A 23,536-nucleotide genomic window follows, 5' to 3' on the forward strand; every position below is an offset into this window, starting at 1 on the left:
CTCATTGGCCACTGTTCAAGAGTCTAAAATCCTACACCTGTTTACGTAGAAGTAAGTCCCACTGAGTTCAGAGTGGCTTGCTTCCACTGGGTATAAGATTGTTAAGTTTGCAATATACTGTATGCATACTTCAAGCGAGTCCCACTCCTGAACTTCGTGGGCTTAATTCTGAACAAACATGCATATGATTGGGCTGCACGTCTGTAATCCTAAACATAGTCATTTTGGAATAAACCCTGCTGAGTGCACTTGCTCCTGACTAAACATGCTTAGGATTAGGCTACATGGTGACTTAAGTGGTATGTAGATCATGTTCTTAAAGGGAGAACTTAGTGGAACTTCTATTTATAATTCTAAAGATTCTTGCACACTACAAAGAAAAGAGGGCAGCGACTGTGTTTTTTGTTAAGAGTCTGGGAGTGGTGGTGGTGGAAAAACTGTGAAGAATAGTGTATTTCATGTTCCACAAAAAGCCCATTCTCCGCTTACTTGGATACCCCTTCCCTTATTTAATTTTTATTTTGGGGTTTGACACCCAACTTTATACTGGCTGAGGATTGTTATTTGCATGGAAGTTGAGTTCCACTTGCTGTTTTGCTTACATCTGCTAGGCTTGGTACTCTGATAGAGGCTGGTATTATGCTAAAACCTTGTGTGTTATAGAGCAGTAGTTACTTGGGAGCAAAGTGTACGCCATATATGCAGTTACCACCGCAAACATTGTTTTTAGTGAAAAGCATTTACTCATGCATGGAGCATTTCTAAGTCATTACAGTAAGTCATGTGGCTATGTAAATAATCAGTGCCACATCTTGTCGACTAACTTCCTTGGAAAGAAATCACATAAATACTGCTTTTAAAGTATGTCAAGGCTTCCCAAACATCTTAAGTTCTGGACTGGGATGAAACCTGCTCGTATATCTTGTACAGATACCTTGTGTTACTTATTACATTAATATCCCACCTTTCTTTCAAGGAGATCAGTTTTTATCCTTTCAGCAATCCTGTGAAGTAGGTTAAGCCCAGAATGACTGGTCCAATGTTGCCCAGCAAGCGTCAAAGCTGAACTGGGTCTCCCCTAAATCCTGCACTCTAACCATTACACCCCAGCAGTCTTTGTACCATCAGGAAGGATTATGTACTAGAATTGTTTTTAAGGTGTTTGTATTGTTTTATTGCTTGTTTGCCACCCTGGGCTCAATTGGGAGGGATATAAATGTAATAAATTATTTGCATTCATACTTGGATAATGTAACCATGTAAGCAAAGCTTTAGAAAGAGTACCAGTTGCTGGGGAGAACTGTTGCCTTCTATGCCGTGTTGTGAGCTTCCCAAAAGCAATCGACTGGCCACTGTTGGAAGCAGTTAGATTAGATAGATCCTTGGATTGATTCAGTAGTGCTGTTGCTGCCATGTTACCTGTATATGTCTGTCCAGGCCAAAGCTGTGACTTTAAACTGCTTGGTACTTGATTAAGCCAATACGTTGCTAGGAATTGCAAGTGGGGAGAGTGCTGACAATCTCGAGTCCTGCTTTTCAGGCTTTCCATTGGCATCTGGTTGGCCACTGCGAGAACAGGATGCAGGACTAGATCAGTAGTTGATCCAGCAGGCTCTTCTGATGTTCTTCCTAACATATGGCTGTAGCTGGGTGCCCAAATTTTCTGCCCCGCACATGGCATGATTTCTGCAATGCCCTTAGAGTGCATTACACTTGTGTCCTATAATCAAAGATAAACTCATTCTCAGGAGTGTGGATCCTTACTTAGCCAAATGACATTTAACCATACACAACAGGGAAGTGCTGGCAGGCTGAGGTAACTCCAAGGCTTCCAGGAATACAAAAAAATCTTTAGAGGAAAAAATAAGGGGGCAACTCTGCCCCCTCTCCCAATTCCAATGGATATGCTCAGTGACCACAGAATGCTGACTGGTATGTGTTGAAGAGAATGTCCTGAAAGAGGGTCTGGCTGGTTGCAACCCTGAACAGGAGCACTCTATCCATACTTGACCGCTTGTTGTCACTCAGTCACTTAAGTAGTCTAAATGGGAAGACCACATGCTACCACCTCTGAAGTCTGTGGCTCAGTTCTCAAATCATGTTATTGCATACCTGGTTTGTAAACTAAGTAGCAGTGTAAACTTTACCAAAGATCTGTTGCATTATATTGATCCGTTCACTGGCCCTGCAAGTATTCCTCATTTACTGTCTCCAAAATGTTTTGCTGATGCTGTGCTGAATTGAAATAGACAAGAGTTTCTTAATTAGCTTGGAGAATGGGGACAAAACTGTTCTTGCTGTTTATTAGCTGTTTGCTGCCTACTAAATATTTACTACTAAATATTTTAATTGTTACACTGTTTTAATGGCTTTTGTTGTACATTTTAATGGATGTTTTGATGAAATTGTTTTATGTGTGGCGATGTTTTTGTATATGGTTTTATACTTCTAAACTGCTTAGAAGCCATTTTGCCAAGTAAGCAGTACATAAATAATGAATACCATTTATTGAGATCTGTCTGACTTGCCATGGGGAAAGGGGTAACAGCATCCAAATATTTAGGATAGCCTGTGCCTGGGCATTTCATGCCTGGGCCAAATAAAAGCAAATAATAAAAAACATACTTAATGTTTGTCAAGCAGGGAGAAGACAAAACGCTAGGTGTGAAGCCAAAACATTGTTGCATGGACTTCCCCAAGCAATGCATTTACATGGGCAGCTTGACCTTGGCTTGGCTTCCTCTGGATTAGAGCACTTAACTTTATTTGCTTTGCTGTATCTACAAGTAGAGCAGGAATGGAGGCAAAGAGCAGGCACCCCATGAAGCATTAGATACATTACACCACATCTGGTCTTCAGACAGCAGCTTCAACCCCAAAGGTGCTTCTAGCATTTAGCTAACTCTAGATGTTCTGCTTTTTTTTTGCCCCCCCCCTCCAAAAAAAAAATATTGATCTCATCCTCTTCCATTAGCTGATGGGGTGGTGGTGGTTGTTAACTTCTTGAGTCTTTGGCTGTCACTTTCAAACACAATGGAGAGTTTATCAATTATCTCATAACAATTAGGTCCCATCAGCTGGTCATTATGGTTATTAACCTGAAAATGAAATGGACTGCTTTCAAGTCGATCCCGACTTATGGCAACCCTATGAATAGGGATTTCATGATAAGCGGTATTCAGAGGGGGTTTACAATTGCCTCCCTCCGAGGCTAGTCCTCCCCAGCTGGCTAGGACCTGCTCAGCTTGCCACAGCTGCACAAGCCAGCCCCTTTCTTGTCTGCAACTGCCAGCTGAGGGGCAACTGGGCTGCTTGGGACTATGCAGCTTGCCCACGGCTGCACGGGTGGCAAGGCATGTAACCCCTGAGCCACTCCCTGTGGGGGTGATCTTTAGCTGGCCCTTGACACCCAGGAGACACGAGCGGGGATTTGAACTCACAGACCCTGGACTCCCAGCCAGGCTGTCCTCCCCACTGTGCTATATCAGCTCAGTGGGTATTAATCTAAGAGAATAGTAGGCCAGAAGCTACAATGCCATGTAAGGCAGGGGTAGGGAGCTTTTTCAGCCCAAAGGCCATACTAATTTCTGGGCCACCTTTTGGGGACCACATGCCAGTGATGGGCAGGGCTAAAGGCAAAAGTGGGCAAGGGAACAAATGTGAATTTTACCTTTGTACAGTAGGCTCCTGTCTACACATACTCATGCACCCCTCTCTATCCTTTATCTAGGTAAGCAGGATGCATTATCAGAGTTCAAGGACATATTTCAATCAGGCAAAAACACTCAAGGAGATTGCAAAGCAGGATAACTAAGGGGTATGGACTAGAGAGGAGAAGAGAGAGTGTGTGTGAGACTGTGAGAGTCTCAAGGGCAGAGCTTGGAAAAGTTACTTTTTTGAACTACAACTCCCATAAGCCCAGTCCAGCGGCCATGCTGGCTGGGACTGATGGGAGTTGTAGTTCAAAAAAAGTAACTTTTCCAAGCTCTGCCCAAGGGCCAGAGGTTCCCTATCTCTGGTGTAAGAACATAAGAAGAGCCCTGCTGGATCAGGCCAGTGGCCTCTCTAGTCCAGCATCCTGTTCTCACAGTGGCCAACCAGATATCTATGGGAAGCCTGCAAACAAAACCTGAGCACAAGAGCACTCTCCCCTCCTGTTGTTTCCAGCAATTGGTATTCGGATGCATACCGCATAGCCATCATGGCTAGTAGCCACTGATAGCCTTATTCTCCATGGATCTGTCTAATCCCCTTTTAAAGCCATCCAAGTTGGTGGCCTCTTGTGGGAATGAATTCCAGAGTTGAAGTATGCGCTGTGTGAAGTACTTTCTTTTGTCTGTCCTGGATCTTCCAACATGTAAATACAAGAGGATGGTCCTGTTAAAGAATATAATTTTCAACTCAATGATGTGGTAGGATATGTATTATATTAAGTGGGTCTATCTTTCTTAGTTAGTAGAACTACTAGGCTGCTGCCTCATACTCTGTGTGATATCCTGGGGGATTCATGTGGTTGGGATTATTGACTTGCTTTAAGTGAGGTTTTGCCATACTTTTGTTCAGCCGCTCTATGATGGAATCATAGAAGAATGGACTCATTTATGTGAAGTTTAATTGCATGAGTTACAGTGGAAATGCTCTGGTTAACAGATGCAAAACCAGATCCTACTTTAACCACCTTGATAAATGTAACAATGCCAGAAGGTGACTGAGCCACACAAGTGACCTTGAAATACATGCTAAGAACATGCTTGACTGCCTTGCATTGTTAAACAGATTTAGAGACAGGCTTGTGACAGTTGTGCCAGAATGGTTGATTGCTAACAAACGTGATCTGTTGGACATGCTGTGGATTGCATGGAATGAGCACATGGCTACATTCAGTCACACATGTTCAGAAAAATCTTGAGGTATAACCCTCCTGGGGCTATGATACTAGGTAAGCAGGTTCAAGGATGCATATTTAAAGATGCATAATTTCCCACTTGCATGTAAAAGTTCATGTTCTAGGGAGAGAGAGCTAGGTTGGTACTTTCCTGTATACCCAGGGAGCATTCGTCATGTGATTCCCACACACAACTTTCAGGGGACTGTGCCATGTGATATTCTTCTGAGTGTCTGGCTTGGTTCAGACTAGTTCACAACTTTTACTGTATGAACTTGGGCTAGTCACGATCTCTCTGCCTCACCAACTTTGGAGAGGGGTTTTGAATGTGAAAAGGGGATAACCCCTAAGTTTCCCTGAGCTGCTCAGAGAGAAGATGCAATGCAAATGTGAATGCTAAACGTAGCACAGCACACCTGCTAAGTGTGAGGCCAGGGCACTTGACACATTTCACTATTCTCCCATAAATGAGTGTCTTTCCCCTGTCCCCCCCCCCCACTATACTGTGCAAATCCAGTGGTATTGCCTTGGCTTCAGGCTATTTATTCAAGGACCCTTTGCCGCTGGCTTTAATGAACTTCTCTTTGTGCTCGGAGGAAGAATGAAGTGATGGATGGAAAATGGAGGCTGCCAACTGGTTCTGAGAGTCACTGTTAATCTGGCTTGGTTTGTGTCTGTTTTGTTGCCACTAAGCAGTTTAGATTTGTTACTTGTGATGTGTAATTTCATATGCTGGAAATTGCCATCATACCATCACTTGGAACTCCTTAAAGCTACCACCTGTCATGTCAAAAATACTTTAAATCTCTGTCTATTCTGAATTTGTGTTACGATCCCATCTGCATTTGGCTGGTAGCTGAAGGCACCACACTTGTAACTAAGCTAGCAGCATTCACAATTTTTAAAGCACCAATTGCTTTTGGCCTTAAAAAGAGCAATTGCAAGTGCCAGTATTACTTAGCTTATACAGTTATCAGTGAGGAACCCTAGTTAGGCCTGCTAGCCTCCCTCTTTGGCCCACAGCATGCCATGCCCACCTGTCCATCACCTGACTGCATGATGTCAGGCATAGGACAGGTAAGCCAAATTGAAAAGGAAGAATCAGGGGCATATCCTTTAAGTGCGCTCTCGAGTCTTCCTTTCCAGCTGCTTGTAGAATTTGTCACTTTTTGAAAGTGGCACCTACCTTCTCCATCTTCCTACAGCGACAGGAAAAAAGCTGCCAAATTAAAAAAAAAACAGACTATAGTAGGAAAGGAAGAACGGCTTGAATTAAAGCTTGGGCTGCAAAGGAAGAACTGGGGGGATGCTTAGAGCACGCTCCTGATTCGTCCTTCCAAGCTGCAGGTTCAGAGTTGAATCTGACATCAGGTGATTGACAGTTAGGTCGCTGTGCCCACCTGCTGATGTGGTCCATGGCAGGTGGGGGAGTTCTGGATCTGGCCTGTTGACTGAATCACAGCACACGCAGCTCTGTCCTCCCAGCAGTTTGCTGCTATTCCCTGCCTCCAGCCATCTGCTCCCTGAAGCGGCCACCGCTTCACTTTGCCTAATAGTAGGGCCAGACCCGAAAATACCCTTCTCTCCTTCAAATACTGCAGGCCCTCTAGGATTTGTTGACATGAATGACTTTCTTTCATGGAATGCTCATCTGTGTAATTTTATACATGGAAATAAAAAGGTAAAGGTGTCCCTGCACTTACAGTGTGAGTCGTTTCCGACTCTTAGGGTGACGTCTTGCGACGTTTACTAGGCAGACCGTATATATGGGGTGGGTTTGCCAGTTCCTTCCCCGGCCTTTCTTTACCCCCCCCAGCGTATGCTGGGTACTCATTTTACCGACCACGGATGGATGGAAGGCTGAGTGGACCTCGACCCCTTTTGCCGCAGATTCGACTTCCTCCTTTTGTTGGATTTGAACTCCGGCCGTGAGCAGAGCTTTGGCTGCGTTACCGCTGCTTACCACTCTGCGCTTACCACTCTGTGTAATTTTATACACGGAAATATAGATACATAATTGAGCAAATGGTTCAGGAGTCTAGTGGCGCAATTGTATGTATGTTTACTTGGAAGCAAGTGCGATTGAATTCATTGGGGTTTATTCTGAGGTACGTGATCATAGAGTTTCAGCCTATGTCTGAGAGGAAGAATGAAGCATATTGCTCCTAGCTACCAGTTGTAGCAATTGGGTTTCTTTTGGCTCGCTGCTTGAAGCTTGTTTTATATCTGAATTCTTCTGCAAAATGCTTTGTGTGAGAACCATGATGGAGCTGGAATCTTTGTGCATGGTGAAGGTGATAGCCCTGGACAACTATGGAATAGAATAGAAGTAGACTTTGACCAAGTAATTAGGGACAGAAATGTCTGTCTCTGCCTACCTGTTCGTTTCAGTTATTAATGACCAGGGTGAAGTAGGTAAATATGTCCACGGTTACTTGACTTACTGGCTTGCCACCAACCTTTCCCCCCATGTCCTTTGGCATGTGTAGAACACTCGCTCGAAAGGTGGGGGCTACGTTGTACTCAGGGCACAGGGAAGATAAAAAACCAGCAGTAATTTCTACTGGGCAGCCCAGAGGGTGTATGGAAGCATGGATTTTTTAAAAAATATTTTGATGGGTGCCTGACTTTTAAGTTCACTTAATGGGATTGATGAGAGTCAGTGTGGTGTAGTGGTTAGAGTGTTGGACTGCGACCTGGGAGACCAGGGTTCGAATCCCCACACAGCCACGAAGCTCGCTGGGTGACCTTGGGCCAGTCACTGCCTCTCAGCCTCAGAGGAAGGCAATGGTAAAACCACCTCTGAATACCGCTTACTGTGAAAAGCCTGTTCATAGGGTCACCATAAGTCGGGATCAACTTAAACGCAGCCCATTATTATTATATTAATGGGATTGATATAAAGCAAAGTATTAAAGTGAAAAGCAAGCCTCCAAAATGTAGATTAAAAATAGAAGGAAAATATTGCATAGTTTTAGAACCAAGTACACACCACTTCAGTGAACACTTGGATTCTGAATAATAGTCTGAATAATATGGTTTGCATGTGTTAGTAAATTCTGTGACCATGAAATGGAATTAGTACAGCACTTTTTGGTAAATTTGAAAGACGTTATAGCTTTATCAGCCTGATTCTTTGTTTAAAAAACGATTAACTCATTCCCCTGTGGGCACACCAGTGATCATTATTTCATACTTCCAGTGTCCAAAAATACAATTTCATTAGGTCTATATTGATTCCAGTAAAAAATAAACAAAATCCAATCCTTTTTGAAAAGTGTGTAAATAGAATTCTTCCTTCCCGTAGTTGTTTGTATCTTAGAGATTTTATCCAACCCCATCTCAGAGATTTCATTCATCTCTCCTTTCTAGGAAGTCTTTTCATTGGATACTTGCAAGGCCCATATGGCTGTGTATGATGAAGACCTCTTGAAGAACCCCTTTTATTTAGCTATGCAGAAACAGCGCCCTGATCTCTGCAGGATAGCTGCTGAATTGCATGGAATTGTGAGTAAATGTGCCTTCAGGAAATGGAGGGTCTCTACAGAGTGTCAGGGTTACAAGTGCAGATTTCAGGTTCTTGGGGCCTGTTTAAAACATGTGCAGGACTGCCGAAATGTACCTTCCCTGTAGCATACTGTTAAGCTTCCTTGCTGTCTATAGCATGTGCGGTCAGATGCCGTACATACATGGCTAGAGCATTAGAAGTGGAGATTCTGTGCACAGTTGTAAAGATTTCATTCAGTAACAGGCGTTTCAGCTGTATGCATGCAGCAACAACTAGTCCTGTTTGTGAAGGCCTTTTGGTGGCCTCCACATGGGGAGACCTTAAATCAACCCAGTAGAAGATAGTCTGCCACAATAGTTATTTGTTGCAATCTGTTCCCTGAACTTGTGTCTAATTCTGCTTGGGGAGAATGTTAAGTCAAAGTATTATGGATTTGAGATATAAAATGGTGGCCTCCAGTGATGGAGCATGTCTTCGCCCTCATACACATACACATCCCTTGTCAGTGTTCTAGCTCCCATTTGTGGTGATTGAGGAGAAGCTCCAGCAAGTAATGGCTTCCTGATCTGTATTTCAACACTTAGCATCTCAATAATAATAAGCTTTATTGTTATGGTCAATGGGCTCCTGCTGGAGGGAAGGGCGGGGTATAAATAAAATAATAATAAATAAATTAAAAATGACTAGCATGAGGTAATCGGATAAAATTGTTAAAACACAATACTATAAAATAGAATTGTCAAATACATAGTTATAAAATCCAGAAAATAACGTGATCGAACAAAGTGGTGATACTTTAGGATCCAGATTTTTGGGTATTTACACCTGACGCCATGTCTACTACTTCTCTAGGTACTAGTACCATGCAAAGGAAGTCTTTCAAGCAGCAGCATCTCAGCTTGCCAGTTTGACTCCTATGTTCTCAAATCTGTGGAGGACAACTTTCAAACTTTGAATGGAAAGGTACACAAATGTTTTTAAGTATGGGGATCAAGTGCAGTGTTGCATTGATAGTAGTGGAGGCCTTGGACCAATCTGTATCTGCAGTCTCATGAACTTCAGTGGAATAAAGGAATTGTGAATGAATCCAGCAGCAATGCTTTAAAAGCTCAAAGAGAAGGGTTGTCGCCATAAAACTGATGAAATCTTACCCTCCCAACAAACATTCTAAAAATCAATTCCATGATACTACATCAAAGGTAGAATAGTATGTTTTAACTTCTATGATGCATTTGGCTTGCTTTGGACAAGCTGTGCTATCTTTCACGAAAGCTGCATGGATAGATATTTATTTGCATCAGCCACTGCTTTTTGCAAATTGAGTATACAATGCAAACGTGTACAAACGGATGAAACATCAGCCTTTGCAATTTGTACACTAAAAAGATAGGATTACCAAACTAATAAGAACATAAGAGCCTGCTGCATCAGGCCAAAGGCCTGTCTAGTCCAGCATCCTATTCTTACTGTGGCCAACCAGTTGCGTATGGGAAGCCAGCAATCAGGACCTAAGTGCAAGAACACTTTCCCATGTTTGACCAATATTCATAGATAGTTGTTCATACTGCTCACGTTGATCTTGATTATTATTATTTTTTGCTTTTCCCTCCCTCCCTCTGTCCCTTTAGGAAGTCTTCATACAAGGAAACTTGATCATACTTGGAGCTGGCTTTAATCATCGTTGTTCAGTTCCCATTCTCTTTGAGGAAACTTTCTACAATGAGAGAGAAGAGAGCTTTAGCATCCTTTGCGTAGCTCATGCTCTAGAAAAAAGTGAGAGCAAAGGTGAGGAGTAGTGCTTTTCCCAGCCAATTCTTGGACCAGCTCTAGACTTTTTGCTGTCTAGAGGCATAAGAGAAGAGAGTCTTATCCTCTCTCTCCCCCCTTCCTTTCCATGGATGTAATCAGATTGGACTGGCAGTTGAATCTTACTTCAATGTTGGTTACATGACAATGTCCTCCACCACACTGGAGGGCAGCAGGCTAGAGTAGGGGGGCACAGGGCAGGCTACCCTAGATCAGGGGCTCCCAAACTGTGGCCCACAAGCTTCATTCAGGTGGCCCATGGTGTTTTGTGGTTGAAGACAGGTGGCGGTGCATCTGACACATTAAATATTCATATTGATTCTTAATTTGAATTTTATGGCTGCTTTTCTTTCTTGTATTACATTTTAAATTCTGTGGAATGCAGTAGGGCCCTGCTTTACGGCGCTTCGCTTTATGGCGTTTCACTAATGCAGTGGTCTCAGTTAGATGAAAGCCCCACTCATACGGCTCTTGTTCCGCTTTTACGGCGGTTTTTGGGCATTACACGCCATTCTATTCAATGAGTTCTGCTTTTCAGCGGTTTTCGCTTTTTGGCGGGGGTCCAGAACGTAACCTGCCGTATGAGTGGGGCCCTACTGTACAGTAAAATATGATATATAAGAAATAAAAGAGCAAACAAATATGATTTTTAAAAACCATGCAGCAACTAGAACAGCACATTACAATGGCTACAACATAGAGGAAAGCCATTAAGTGGTCTGCCAGGACTGTCGGCAATTCTGAAGTGACCCGGTGGAGCGGAGTTTGGGAAGCACTGGCCTAGAGGGAACAACAGCAAAGTGGCTACTGTCATTACCCCACCCTTTGCTGTCTGAGATGTCCTCGCCTTGCGTAATGGTAGAACTGGCCCTAGACCACTACCCTTTTCAAGGTCTTCGTGTACCATGAACAGGCAGCTTATTTGGGCTGCAAGGCAATGTTGGAAGCTTCTCATGAACCAGCAAGGACAAGAGCTAGATCATCCCATCAGACTTGCATGAAACAACAACGTAATGAGTCTCATTTGCTGGGGGGAAAAATCCCTACAGAAGCCAGGAAAAAAAGTTAACAGTTAAGTAACTGGGGATACTGGACTCCTGCCACCGCTTGGGACCCAAGTATCTAAAAGAGCACCTCCCCCAGTATCGACCATCTCAGACCCTACGATTGACAGGTGAGGCCTTGTTGGTGGTGCCACCACTGAATGGTGCCTAGTTGGTACTAACCTGTGAAAGGACCTTTTCAGTGGTGGCTTCCCATTTGTGGAATGCTCTCCCCAATGAGGTCTGTCTCCATCACTTTTGACTTTCAGGAGGAATATGAAAACATTCCTGTTTACCAGGTATCTTGATGGTTAAAGCGGACAGCTCCTAGAAACTTGAAGATCACTGGTGGAAGAATGTTTTTTTAACTCTGTTTTTATAATGTTTTAACTAGATTTTAGAATATTTAGAACGTTTTTAATTGTAATTGTGTTTGAAATGTTTTAATTGTGATTTTAAAATACTTCAAAATGCTTCCCTCCCTTGTTAAATTGTTGGGTTTTTATGTTTGCCGCCCTGTGTTCCTTCAGGAGAAAGGGTGGGATATAAATAAATAAATAACCACAGTGTGAATTGCTGCTAATTCTAGGCATAACTTATAGTTCTTTCTGTACATTGACAATTGCCCTCCATTTCAGAACAATCCTCAACGCCATCGAATTCTTACACCCTGAAAAGCATTGAAGATGTGAGAGAGTTCTTGGGAAGGCACACTGAAAAATTTGATAAAGCTATTGCATCTTTCCACAGGACTTTCAAGGATCATGACAGGAAAATCCTGCGACACTACATAGTCAGTATCTCCACTTCCAGTTTATCTAAATCTATTGCAAATACCCAACTGTGGATGGCAAGCAATATCTTGAGACACATTCTGCCATGTCTTTTGCAGGAAGAATGCCTCTTCTAACACTTCCTGCTATTCCATATGTGCATAGACTAAAATGTGCATTTTGTCTCAAAAATATGGAATGGTATTCAGTGTGAGTCCCACTGCAGCTAATAGACATTACTAATTTAGGTCCATTAATTTCAGTGGGTCTACTCTGAGTAGCACAATCCATGGTTTTTAAATGTAAATTTAGTAAGACATGATTAATCTGTTTCAAATACCTTTTTAAAATTGGGTTGCAGCCTTAGTTACTGCTCATTGCTAGATTACTTTGTAATGAGAATGGTTCAAGTGCTAATCTAGAATGAGCAATGCACAGTAGCCTCAAGTGCTAATCTAGAATAAAAAATGCAGAGTAACCTAGTTGATGCAAATGCACTCTGCAGCCACATGAATTAAAAAATGCAGAAGGTTAATCTGAAATCCGTCCCTCCTTGAAGAATGCCCTTACCTCCCGATAGACAGCTTGGTTAAAATAAACCCCATGCTCTCTTACTAGATACTGTATGTTGACACATTGGAGCAGTTTTGACGTTGCGCTAAACCAGAGCTGCTCATGATAAGAATGAACTGCTGCAATCTTCTTGTGCATGCTCTCCTGGCTCCTTCATTGTGACCTCCAGGCATTTAGAAGCTTTGAGTCTGTTTCTGCTTACCCACAGCTGCTTGTGTCATGGTTTGAAGCCTGTTTCAAACAAACCATGGAAAATGTTAACCAGGGTTCAGACAATGTGACAAGTCATGGTTAAGCTGGCACTTTTCAACTCCCCTTCACAGCTGGGCTAGAAGGGAGAGCTTTTCAACCTTGGTTTCTTATGATTTCGCGTGACATCCAAACCCAGCCATTGTGTTACATAACATGCTTTTTTTTTTGTCTTCAGGATTCTGTAAATGCACTCTACACCAAATGTATTCAGCAGCTTCTGAGAGACTCCCACCTTGTGAGTACTACATAATGCATGTATTAAATACAAATTTCTACTCCTTTCTCAGACAATGCATGTTAATGCAGCCTTTTTTCCTCTCTGGTACGTAGAGAATGCTTGCCAAGCAGGAACTTCAGATGAATTTGATGAAGCAAGCTGTGGATGTAAGTCCTGGGATGTTAGTGGGAATTCTGTAACCGCATTGGGCATCTCTAGTTCAACTTCTTTTGTTCTTTCAGATGTATATCCACCATGCTCTTTATGACCTGATCTTTAAATATGTGGGGACTATCGAGGCAAGCGAGGTAGGTGTCTCTTTCTGTCCGTCATTAGAGTGCCAAATGGCTGTAGCGTACTTGTCCAACACCAGAATGTAAAAGACACTTATTATGACACTTGGGAAAAGGTGCACTTTAATCAAGACTTTATCTGCAAGATGCATGGAGATGCTTCTGTTCGTTGCTTGGGTGCAATGACACTTGCAACAGATTTCTCCTTAACCATAGCTCAGTGGCAGAGCACAAGCTTTGCGTGCAGGAGATCCCAAGTTCAATCCCTGGCATCTCCAGTTAGAAGGATTAGGTAGCAGCTGCTGGGAAAGGCCTCTGCCTGAGACTCAAGAGAGCTGCTGCCGGTCAGAGTAGGCATTGTTGGGCTACATAGACTAATAGCCTGACCAAATGAGGCAGCTTACTGTGTCCTATGTGCTTGTGTGTCTAAAGCGTCTCAAGATGCAGCCAAGAGTACCGCTTGTCAGTGTTTTCAAATGGCTTTGTTTGTGTTTGCTGACCAGGATGCCGCTTTCAACAAAATTACAAGAAGTTTACAAGACCTGCAACAGAAAGACCTGGGTATCAAGCCTGAATTCAGGTGTGCTGCATAGAGACGAAAACCTTTTTAAAGGCTCCATCAGGGTTTGTTTGTGGTTTTTTTTGGGTGGGTGGGCGGAAAAACCAACAACTTGGGTAAGGAAAATGCAGGTGCTGCTCAGAGCGGTTTGCTCTTTGCCCGCTATAAATCGATTTACTTTCACTCCCTCTTTACCTGAAAAAAGGTAGGTTTGTGGGTTGTAGCCCATATGCTCTCAGCGGAGAAGCGGGCAAGATAAGGGAAGTTCTGCAGTCGGCATGTATAACCAGAAGACCTTGGCAGTAACACTAGACTGTCGGCAGATCCTAAGGGATAGTGCTTCTGCTGCAACGGCATATGGAAGAGATCTTGCAGCGCTGCTCTCTTGGGATGTATGTACATGAGCTGCACGCTTGTGCTGGGTTTGCTGACTTCTCAGCCAGCTCCAGCTTAATCTGGAGAGTTTAGTAAGCAACATTGTTTAGCTCCATGTCCTGAAGAGCTTCACTTGCTTTGTTCTGTGTATAAAAACACAGAAGAGGCCAAGCCACTCTCTTGTCTTTCTGGTCATTTGGCAATTCTTAATTACAGGCATTCCCCTCTTTAACATACGCAATGGGACCGGAGCGTGTATGTAAAGTGAAAATGTACTTAAAGTGAAGCAATTATCTATGCATGTACTGCACCGCAATCGCCACTAGATGGCAGCGGCATCATGCCATTAAGTGCCCGTAATTGCTAAGCGCGCATATGTTAAGTGGGGTATGGTGGCGTATGGAACATGTATGTTATAGCGAGGCGACGTTAAGCGGGGTATGCCTGTATGCTCGATGTGGGAGGTCTTAAGCTTTGTACGTCTTGAAATAGTTGCGTGCCTCTTGATAGTATATCTCTAATGGTTACAGCTGCTCAGGCCTGTTGTATCTTTTCTTTTGACTACACTTCACAGCTTCAATATTCCGCGTGCAAAACGAGAGCTGGGCCAGCTGAATAAGTGCACCTCCCCACAACAGAAGCTCCTCTGTCTGCGCAAAGTGGTGCAAATTATAATGCAGTCTCCAAGTCAAAGAGGTCTGTAACCATGGCAATGAAATAATGACTTCAATAGATCACCCCTCTGTGCTTTTGAAAGAAACTTCCATTTGCTTTTTAAAGCCTGTATTAGCAAAAGCTCAAAAGTAACATTCAGGTGCTTTTGCTTTCTTACAACTTGAAAAAACTCTGCGCTTTCCTTTGAAATGAAGCATCTTAAATACTTGGCTAGGGAGAATGCAGAGCTTGCTCTGAGATTTCCCCAGCTTGCAAGGGTTGGAATAGGAAGAGTAATTCAGGCAATACTTGGTACTGGTTAGGCTGGGCTTTTCTTCACTGATACCCTATAAAAAGAGCCACAAAGATGGCTTGAGAACAGGAGTTAAAAGACTTGAAGGAATTAGTTATAATTTCATATCATTTCATACTCATTTAAATCTGCATAGGATTTATAATGATGCTTCCAAAGAGATAACGTGCTTGTGTTTAGATGTGCACATGTTACCTCTAGGAGTTCCTGCTATATTTCTTTGGTTTGTGCAAAGGGCATGTCTCCAAGACGTTGCCTGCCATTCAATGTTTTAAAATCTGTTATATTAGTTTTAAAAACTGCTGCTGACCAGTTGGGTGGAGATAGGATCTTTTTGCCGCCCTGAGCTCCTGATGGGAGGAAGGGCGGGATATAAATCAAATAATAAATAAATAAAAATAAAAATAGTCTATCAAAAGGTTTCTATTCTTAATAGCTGCAAACCCTAGTTAGAAGCATTTTGGCACTATTACTACACGTGGAAATGTGATGCAGTGTTTTCCTCCCATCCCCCCTTTCAGTTAACATGGAGGCCGTGTGTGCGGATGATCTCCTCTCAGTCCTGCTGTATCTTCTTGTGAAAACAGAGATTCCAAACTGGTATGTGGCACGTCTCCCTCTGCTTCAGCAAATGCCCCTGTAGTGTCCTGCTGCAATAAACAATTTCTCCAATATTGCAACAGCACTCAAAGGTTTCTGGCATCCTTTGGAGTCTTTATTTTAAAGACACCAAAGGTTCTGGTTTATGACTATGGAGAGCTCCTCTTGTTCAGATGATTGTGTAAGGGTTTATGGGTTTGTTCTGAACTTGTTGATAGACTTGCATTTGGTTCCGCTTCCAACAGTGCATACTTAGGAAATCATGTGCTCTAATATTTAGAGCCAATGCAGTGCAGAATAAGCTGGATAAGACTCTGATTTAAATCTTAAACCCTGAATTGGGTTTATGGGTCATTATATAGAGTCCAACTGGAATGGCAACATCCACTTGCAAAATTAGCTGTAGCTTTTTGTCAGCACACACATATTGCTGTGTGTCCTTGTGTCCTGAGCAAAGCATTAACTGGTTGTTTGAGTCTTATGGCAGAACTGTGAGAAACATTGCAAGTTGCTTTGGACTATAAATAGCCTTTGAATTGATGTTGACAAAGGTGTTAATCTAGTTGTCTTGTCCTAGTAAAGTGCATCCTGACATCATTGTACAGCTGAGTGCAATGATGGTGGCAACACTCCAAGCAAGATGCATCCTGAGTCAAAAATGGCCACACCACCCCTCTTAGTACCATCTGGCTAAAAAACATTTTGTATGTGTGTGGATAGATCATATTTTGCTGCTTGTGGAGATAACTCCCCTTTCCATGGACAGGATGAAGTTTTGCTCACAGCTCTGAAAAAGTGTACAATGCAACATCTGTGACCAAATAGATTTTAGCTGTTCCGTCAGTATCATGCAAATGGAAATGAAAACTGTAAATGCTTGCAGCAGCCCTGTTGTATTAGCAAAGTGGTATTTCCAGGGATTACATGCATTTGACAAATATATTTTTTGGATGTCAATTATAATGTAGTGCTGATTTTTAATCCATGCTTGTTGTGTCTTTTTGGAAATGTGCAGATATTTGAAGCCAAGCACTATACAGTTTGCAATGTAGCACATCTTAGTGCAGAGTCTTACGTCGCAAATGGCATGCATTTTTTATGGTGGTAACCTGCCGTAAAATAGAGCTAAATTTCTTTACTCTGAAATGTGTCCAAATTTTCCTCCCCCAACTCCACCTCCCACATGATTGCACAGATCAAAACTATCCTGGAGACCGTTAATAGTTTAGTCCCTATAGATTCTTTTTATGGTTGGTCAAATTCCGATGGCCAGTCCAAGAGCACTATGCAAGATCAAATTGCAGAAAACCAATGTGGATTAATAGCACATTATCTCAGTGGCCTTGTTTCTTCAGAAACACATGTGTACCTTCATGATCAGCTGTGTGCTTTCTGAGAACGAAACAGGCAATCCTGTCTGTTCCCCCTAAATATTGTCCTGCTAGCACTAAAGCAACTTAGAAGAATTCAAATTTGTATTTGAATGTTTTGATCATGCATTAGTGATTAGATGATGAGGGGCCTATTAGATGTATGCATACAAGTCTTAAGTGACCTCTTCCAATCATCTCTGCTTCTTGAGTTTGTCAGACTCTATCTCCCTATATGAACCTGCCCGGGCCCTGAGATCTTCAGGAGAGACCCTTCTCACGATCCCAACTCCTTCACAAGTGCGACTGGTGGGGACACGAGATAGGGCCTTTTTGGTGGCAGCCCCTAGGCTCTGGAACTCCCTCCCTAGGGAGGCAAGAATGGCCTCCTCTGTGCAGTCCTTCCGCCGACAGCTAAATACTTTTTTCTTCCGGCAGGCTTTTGGAACTGAAGGCTTTAAGGGTAGTGACTGAAGAGGATGCTGTATGTTATTGTTTTACTTGTATGCTGCTAAACTGGGTTGCAGTATTTTAAGTGTATATCTAATTGGTTTTAACACCTTAATAGTTTAATCCTGTTTTAATGCTGATTTATATGTTTTATATTTTTATAGGTTCTTAATGATATGTACTTATTTTTATCTGGAAGCCGCCTTGAGTTCCAGTTTGGAAAAAGGGCAGGGTATAAATAAAGATAATAATAATAATTGAGTTCTGTTTTGGAAAGCTTATATACTATATTTTCTGTCTAGGATGGCAAACCTGAGTTACATCAAGAACTTCAGGTTTTGCAGCTCGGCAAAGGATGAACTAGGGTACTGTCTGACTTCAGTTGAGGCTGCAATAGAATACATCCGTCAAGGAAACCTCTCTGACAGGCCAACAGTAAGTCACTTTAATAGGGGTTCCAGCAGGAAGTCTGGCTCGATAACTACAACTATGCAGCAATTTGACAATGTGGTTGTAATAGGAGCACTGTCTGGATAGCTCGCTCATAGATGGTACATTTCACTTGCAACAGTTTATGCAGTGTACACGGGCAAACAGCAAAGGTTCTCCATAAGCAGCCCTGGGCCATTGATCACAAAGACTTGTCAAAGGGCAATCTTCAGCCTTTGTACACCTCTGTGTAACTTTCTTTTGAAAGGCACAAGTTGGAGTGCAATCTGCAGGAAATGTCTTCACAGAAGCACACCCATGCTTGTGTATGCATTCCACTCACGTGTCTCAGACCTTTGCCATGTTTGGAAACCCCTGGTCTATTTTAAACTGCAGTCCACAAGCTTCATTCGGGTGGTCTGTGGAGTGTCCGCATTAAACATACACATTGATTTTAATTGTGTTGCTTCTTTTATTCTATTACAATTTGAATTCTATAGAATGCAAATTTAATGCAATAAAATACAATAAGAAATAAAAGTATCAATAAAAATACAATTAAAATCGTGCAGCATCTAGCACAATGCATTACAGTTGCTACAACAGGCAGAAAAATCATTAAGTGGTCTGCCAAGACACTCAGCAATTTTCAAGTGGTCCACTGGGGAGGAGTTTGAGAATCACTGGCATGGATGATGCCCTAAGGTTATAGCAGTTGTATCCTCTCTTTAGGTATGTATGTGTGTATTTTGTATATATATAAAAATACCACCCTTCTGTTTCAAAATTCTGGTGTTAGTTGAGCAATAGGCTTGTGTGACTAAAAAATATTTATTAAATGAGGTCCGCATTCTGGACTTGGTGGCAGGCAGGGTAGTCCCACAAGCACAACAGCCTTTGTGGGTTGTACTGCCTTCATTGTCTTGTATGCTGTTCTTCAAACTTGGGTTCCCAGATGTTGGGCTACAACTCCCATCAACCCCAGCCAGTTCAGCCAGGGGACCTAATATCTGGGGACCTAAGGTTGAAGAATGGTAGTTTTGTAGACTCTTGAGCCTTGCTGTATTTCAAACTACAGCAAATATGCTAGGGTTTAAAAGGAAAAGCTACTTTGAAAATAAATGAAAAACCCTTCCAGATGGTCAATAATAAGAATTGATGCTGGTTTCTGGAAACTAATAAAGAATTTGGAAGTTGGTTTTGACAACATTAATACATATTCAGTTATGCCATCTAACCAGCAGATACCTTCTTCTGATTCTTTGCTCTTAATGAAGGAGGTGCATCTGCATAATAGATTGAAGATGGCACAGCTGACTTTCAGCGCCAGGAGTTTGAAGACTTACCCTTTCCTAACCCTGAAACTAGCAAGGTCTAGAAACTGCTGGAATGCAGCAAGTTCATTTTGCTGAGGAGTTGTAGATGGGGGTGGGTGAGGAAACTCTTGTCAGTTCAGTACTGATGAACAGGCATACCATATCAAAAGCAGTTGCTCCCTGAACCACGTCCCTGCATAAGCGGCATTGCAGGTGTAGAGCTCATCTGCAAGCAGGCTAACCCAGAGGTGTCCTGTCTCGACTTGCAAAGGAATGTCCTAATGTTTCATCTACAGAAACAAATGGAGAAAATCTTGTCAGCAAGGTTGGTCAGTGTCTGCTGGTGACCCATGTACTGCTAGATATGTGGCCAAACTACCTGCTTCAGAGGATGGACTACAAGGTCTAGGGGTTAAAAAAACAACACCTGGCCTGAATGGTCTGATTTGTTAAACGTGAGGTATTTTTTTTTGGGGGGGGTAGCAGTGCATAATCAGGGAACACTAGATTCTTTAGCATTACTAAATCTAAGCAGATGTTGCCCTCTCCAGGATTTGGGAACCCCATTATAAGAGCAGAACCTACATATATAATATGAAGGGAAAACACTGCATAAATCCTTTAGTCCAGGTATGAGGAACCTTTGGCCCTCCAGATGTTGCTGAAGTACAACTCCCATCATCCATGGTCATTGGCTGTGTTTGCTAGGGCTGATGGGAGTTGTAGTTCAGGAACATCTGGAGAGCCGAAGGTTCCCCACACCTGCTTTAGTTGGTATAGTTTCCTTGTACTTGATTTTCACCTTCCAAAACTAGGTGCTCCTGCTCTGACCTGGAGGCTGAAGGATGTGAACATGGTACCACAATGAAACCTACACCTGATTCAGCAGCAAAGAGATGGACTTTAGATGCTTAATGGCTCAGTCTGAAGCCCTTGATGTAGGGGTGATGGGGCTCTTCTGTGGGACACATGTCACAAAATCTGTTGAATTTTAAATTTGTTTTACAGCATTTCTCACTTTGCTGTTTCAGTGGTAAAATCTTTTAAGCAAACTTGTGGCATTTGGCTACTCCTTTTCTTTAAAAAAATGCAAATGTGAACCACAAGTGTTGCTTCCTAGCTATTGCTTAAAAAAAAAGTAGTGTCCAAAAGAGGAGGGAGAAGAAAAAAAAATAAAAGCCCTCATGTACACTTCAGTCTCCCATCTGAAGGAAGTTTGAAGGTCAAACTCTTAATATCAGTTACCCACCTTGTTGTCAGAAAAGATAAGGGGAGAAATGTTAAGACTGCAGTAACCTACCTTTTGTATAATAAAATGCATAAATGAACTTGGATGACAAATGTGTGTGTATTCCTTAAAGTAAAGCAGCTTTGAAATGAAAACCTGTGCTCTTTGGTCTTTAAAAACAAAAGACAATTTGCCTTGCCTTGCTGGTAATTTCGCCTAAATAAATCCAACTGCACCTTGGAGGCTTTTAAGCCTTAATGTGATGCTAGGTTTAGATAGCTTGATACTGTTAGACTTTCCACACAGAAGGAGAATCTTGTAATACAAAGAACATATCTTTGCAAGATTTTAAACTGAATTGGTGAGCGCGTCAGGGAGTTTGAATAATGCTCCTTGTGTATGCGTGGCAAGCAAAATACTTGACTCACTTCGCCTCTGTAAATTTCTTTAGGGCCAAATGTGACATGATGATGACAGATACATATTTAAACCCAGTCAAACATGGGCATAGGAAAGGTTACTAGAACGTCTCCCTGAATGCTACTTTTACAGCCAAGCTCGCTTTTGCTCTTGAAACTCAGCGTGGTAGGAAAGTCCTAAGCTGTAAGCAGGAGTTTTTTAAAGCATCCTTACTGTTTAAAATGGGGACTCTACATTCTGTCTTGATGAGTGAGGGCAGACCTGGATTTTAAATACATGGAGTATTTAAGCTACCTTTTTTTGTTGAGCTCCAACCATTGGTCCCTCTATCTTGGTATTTCCTAATATGTTGAAACACCTTTCTAGGTCATGGAACCTTTGGCCTGCCAGATGTTGCTGTTCAGCTCTCATCAGCCCCTAGGAAAAATGGTCAACAGCCAGGGCTGATGGGAACTGTAGTTCAGCAAGAGCTGGAGGGCCAAAGGTTCCCCACCTGCTGTTCCTAGAGTTATGGGAGGGAGTCTTTTCCAAGCTGTACCAGGTGATGCTAGGATTGTACCTGGGCAATCCTGCATGCAAATCATGTGCTCTACCCTGAGCTATAGCCGTTCATGCACAGAGCTGCTGCTGCTGTGTTTAGTACCTTGCCTGTTCAATGTAGTATTAAGCCCTTGCATTCTGTCAATCTTGCTGGTGTCAGTTTAATCTCCTTTTGGCTGAGAGACTTGCAGAAAACTACTGGGCAGACCTGTCAGTGTTAGCTGTTGCTGAATTATAGCATGAAATGCTAATAGTGAAATGTGCTGCCTTCGTGAGAATGACAGAGCGTAGGGATGAGAGACAAACACTCCACATTTAGAAGTCTTTAAAAACTACCTGGCATTTTTTTTTTTTTTTGGAAGAAGCCACTAGCAGGCCTTTCCTCCTTGCTACCAACGGGTGGGGTGGGGTGGGCGCTGTAGGTCTGCAAGCTATAAGACTGGCTTAAACCAGGAGTTCCTAAACTGTGGTCCATGAGCTCCATTCAGGCAGTCTGTGCCATCTCGGCTCTGTGGATTTGTGGCCGATGACTGGAGACAGCACATCAATTGCATTAAATGTTCATATTGATTTTAATTGTATTTTATTGCTTCTCTTATTTCTTATATTGCATTTTATTGTGTTACAATGAGGTGCATAGAATTTGAATTGTAATTCAATAAGATACAAAGATAAGAAACAGAAGAAGCAATAAAAATACAATTATAAGTTATACAGCATCTAGCATAGTGCATTACAATGGCTACAACAGGCAGAACCACTGGCTTAAAGATTAGCTAGCAACCATATAGCTAATACGTGAACAGCAGTACTTCTAATGGTTAAATAGTAGCCTTCAGCCTGGATCATATGTATAGCTTACATGGAAGATGCATAACTCTAGGAATACATGTGGCAGACTCAGAGTTACCAGGTTTTCATTTGGGAAGCTGAAGTCACATGGCCCTTTCTCTTAGGCACATAGCTTCATATTACAGGATAGCATCATCTGACTATATCAGTGGCACAAGCATGGCTTGTTGGAAACAGCAAGCAGTATTGCTGCAATATTTTTAAAAACATTCAAATCATGAATGTTTCTTCTTTTTTTTACTGTTGTGAAAATATAAACACCTCTGCAGGGATGCAGTCGTCTGGGGTCTTGGGGGGCTTAGATTCCTTACTTTTTTTGGGAGCAGGGTCCCTATGTCTCCAGCATCCTGTGAGCTAATCAGCATGAAAGGGGAGTATGTTAGCCACTGAGAAGAGGCTTTTAACATGCTTCCTTGTCCTTTCCTACTGATTGGAACTAATCAGAGTGAAAGGAGGTGACTCAGCCACTGAGAAGATTCTTCCTAGTAGTTAACACTCCCCTTTCATGCTTTTTGGCTCTTAGGGATGTCTATTGTTGTGGGAGAAGAATTAACAAGCAAAAAAGAGTGTGTGGCTGTGACTTTCATGTAGGAACCCTGCACTTCTGAATTTGCCACTACACTACTGCACCTCTGTCAAGAAAACATTGAGCAGGCCCCAAAGTTGAGAACAATAAACACTGTAAACAAAGCCTTAAATAATCTACTGACCCCTAACTGGCATTTATCTCTGCCATAGGGCAGCAGCCAAAGCCAAAAGGAGGCGCCAAGTGTCCTTGGGCAGCTGCTGGGCTTCTAATGTGCTGCTGATGTCTGTTTACCCTCCTCTCCTATTTTTTTTTCTCATTGGGTGTCTACAGCCACATTCACACCATACATTTATTCCACTATTATACCACTTCAATAGTCATGGCTTCCCCATAGCATCCTGGGAGCTGCAGTTTGTGAAGGGTGAGGAGAGTTGTTGTCCTATTCTCCTCACAGAGGTACAACTTGCAGAGTGGTTTAACAGTCAGCTCCACTTCCCAGAGACCTCTGGGAACTGTAGCTTAACAACTCAGCACCTGTCACAAACTACAGC

General features: G+C 42.5%; 1 protein-coding gene across 1 annotated transcript in view; it reads left to right on the forward strand.

Annotated features, from left to right (window-relative positions):
* The window catches only part of ANKRD27 (ankyrin repeat domain 27), a 63,530-nt gene that overhangs the window by 1,476 nt on the left and 38,518 nt on the right, over positions 1-23,536 (forward strand). The window contains exons 2-12 of the mRNA XM_061593963.1: positions 8,258-8,392; positions 9,246-9,356; positions 10,022-10,178; positions 11,881-12,035; positions 13,016-13,075; positions 13,171-13,224; positions 13,300-13,365; positions 13,854-13,930; positions 14,859-14,980; positions 15,773-15,851; positions 17,974-18,106. Coding sequence (XP_061449947.1) covers positions 8,291-8,392; positions 9,246-9,356; positions 10,022-10,178; positions 11,881-12,035; positions 13,016-13,075; positions 13,171-13,224; positions 13,300-13,365; positions 13,854-13,930; positions 14,859-14,980; positions 15,773-15,851; positions 17,974-18,106 — 1,116 coding nt within the window. The 5' untranslated portion in view covers positions 8,258-8,290. The remainder of the gene's footprint in view (positions 1-8,257; positions 8,393-9,245; positions 9,357-10,021; positions 10,179-11,880; positions 12,036-13,015; positions 13,076-13,170; positions 13,225-13,299; positions 13,366-13,853; positions 13,931-14,858; positions 14,981-15,772; positions 15,852-17,973; positions 18,107-23,536) is intronic.

The sequence above is a fragment of the Rhineura floridana genome, chromosome 13 (genome assembly GCF_030035675.1).
Source record: "Rhineura floridana isolate rRhiFlo1 chromosome 13, rRhiFlo1.hap2, whole genome shotgun sequence".
NCBI lineage: Eukaryota > Metazoa > Chordata > Lepidosauria > Squamata > Rhineuridae > Rhineura > Rhineura floridana.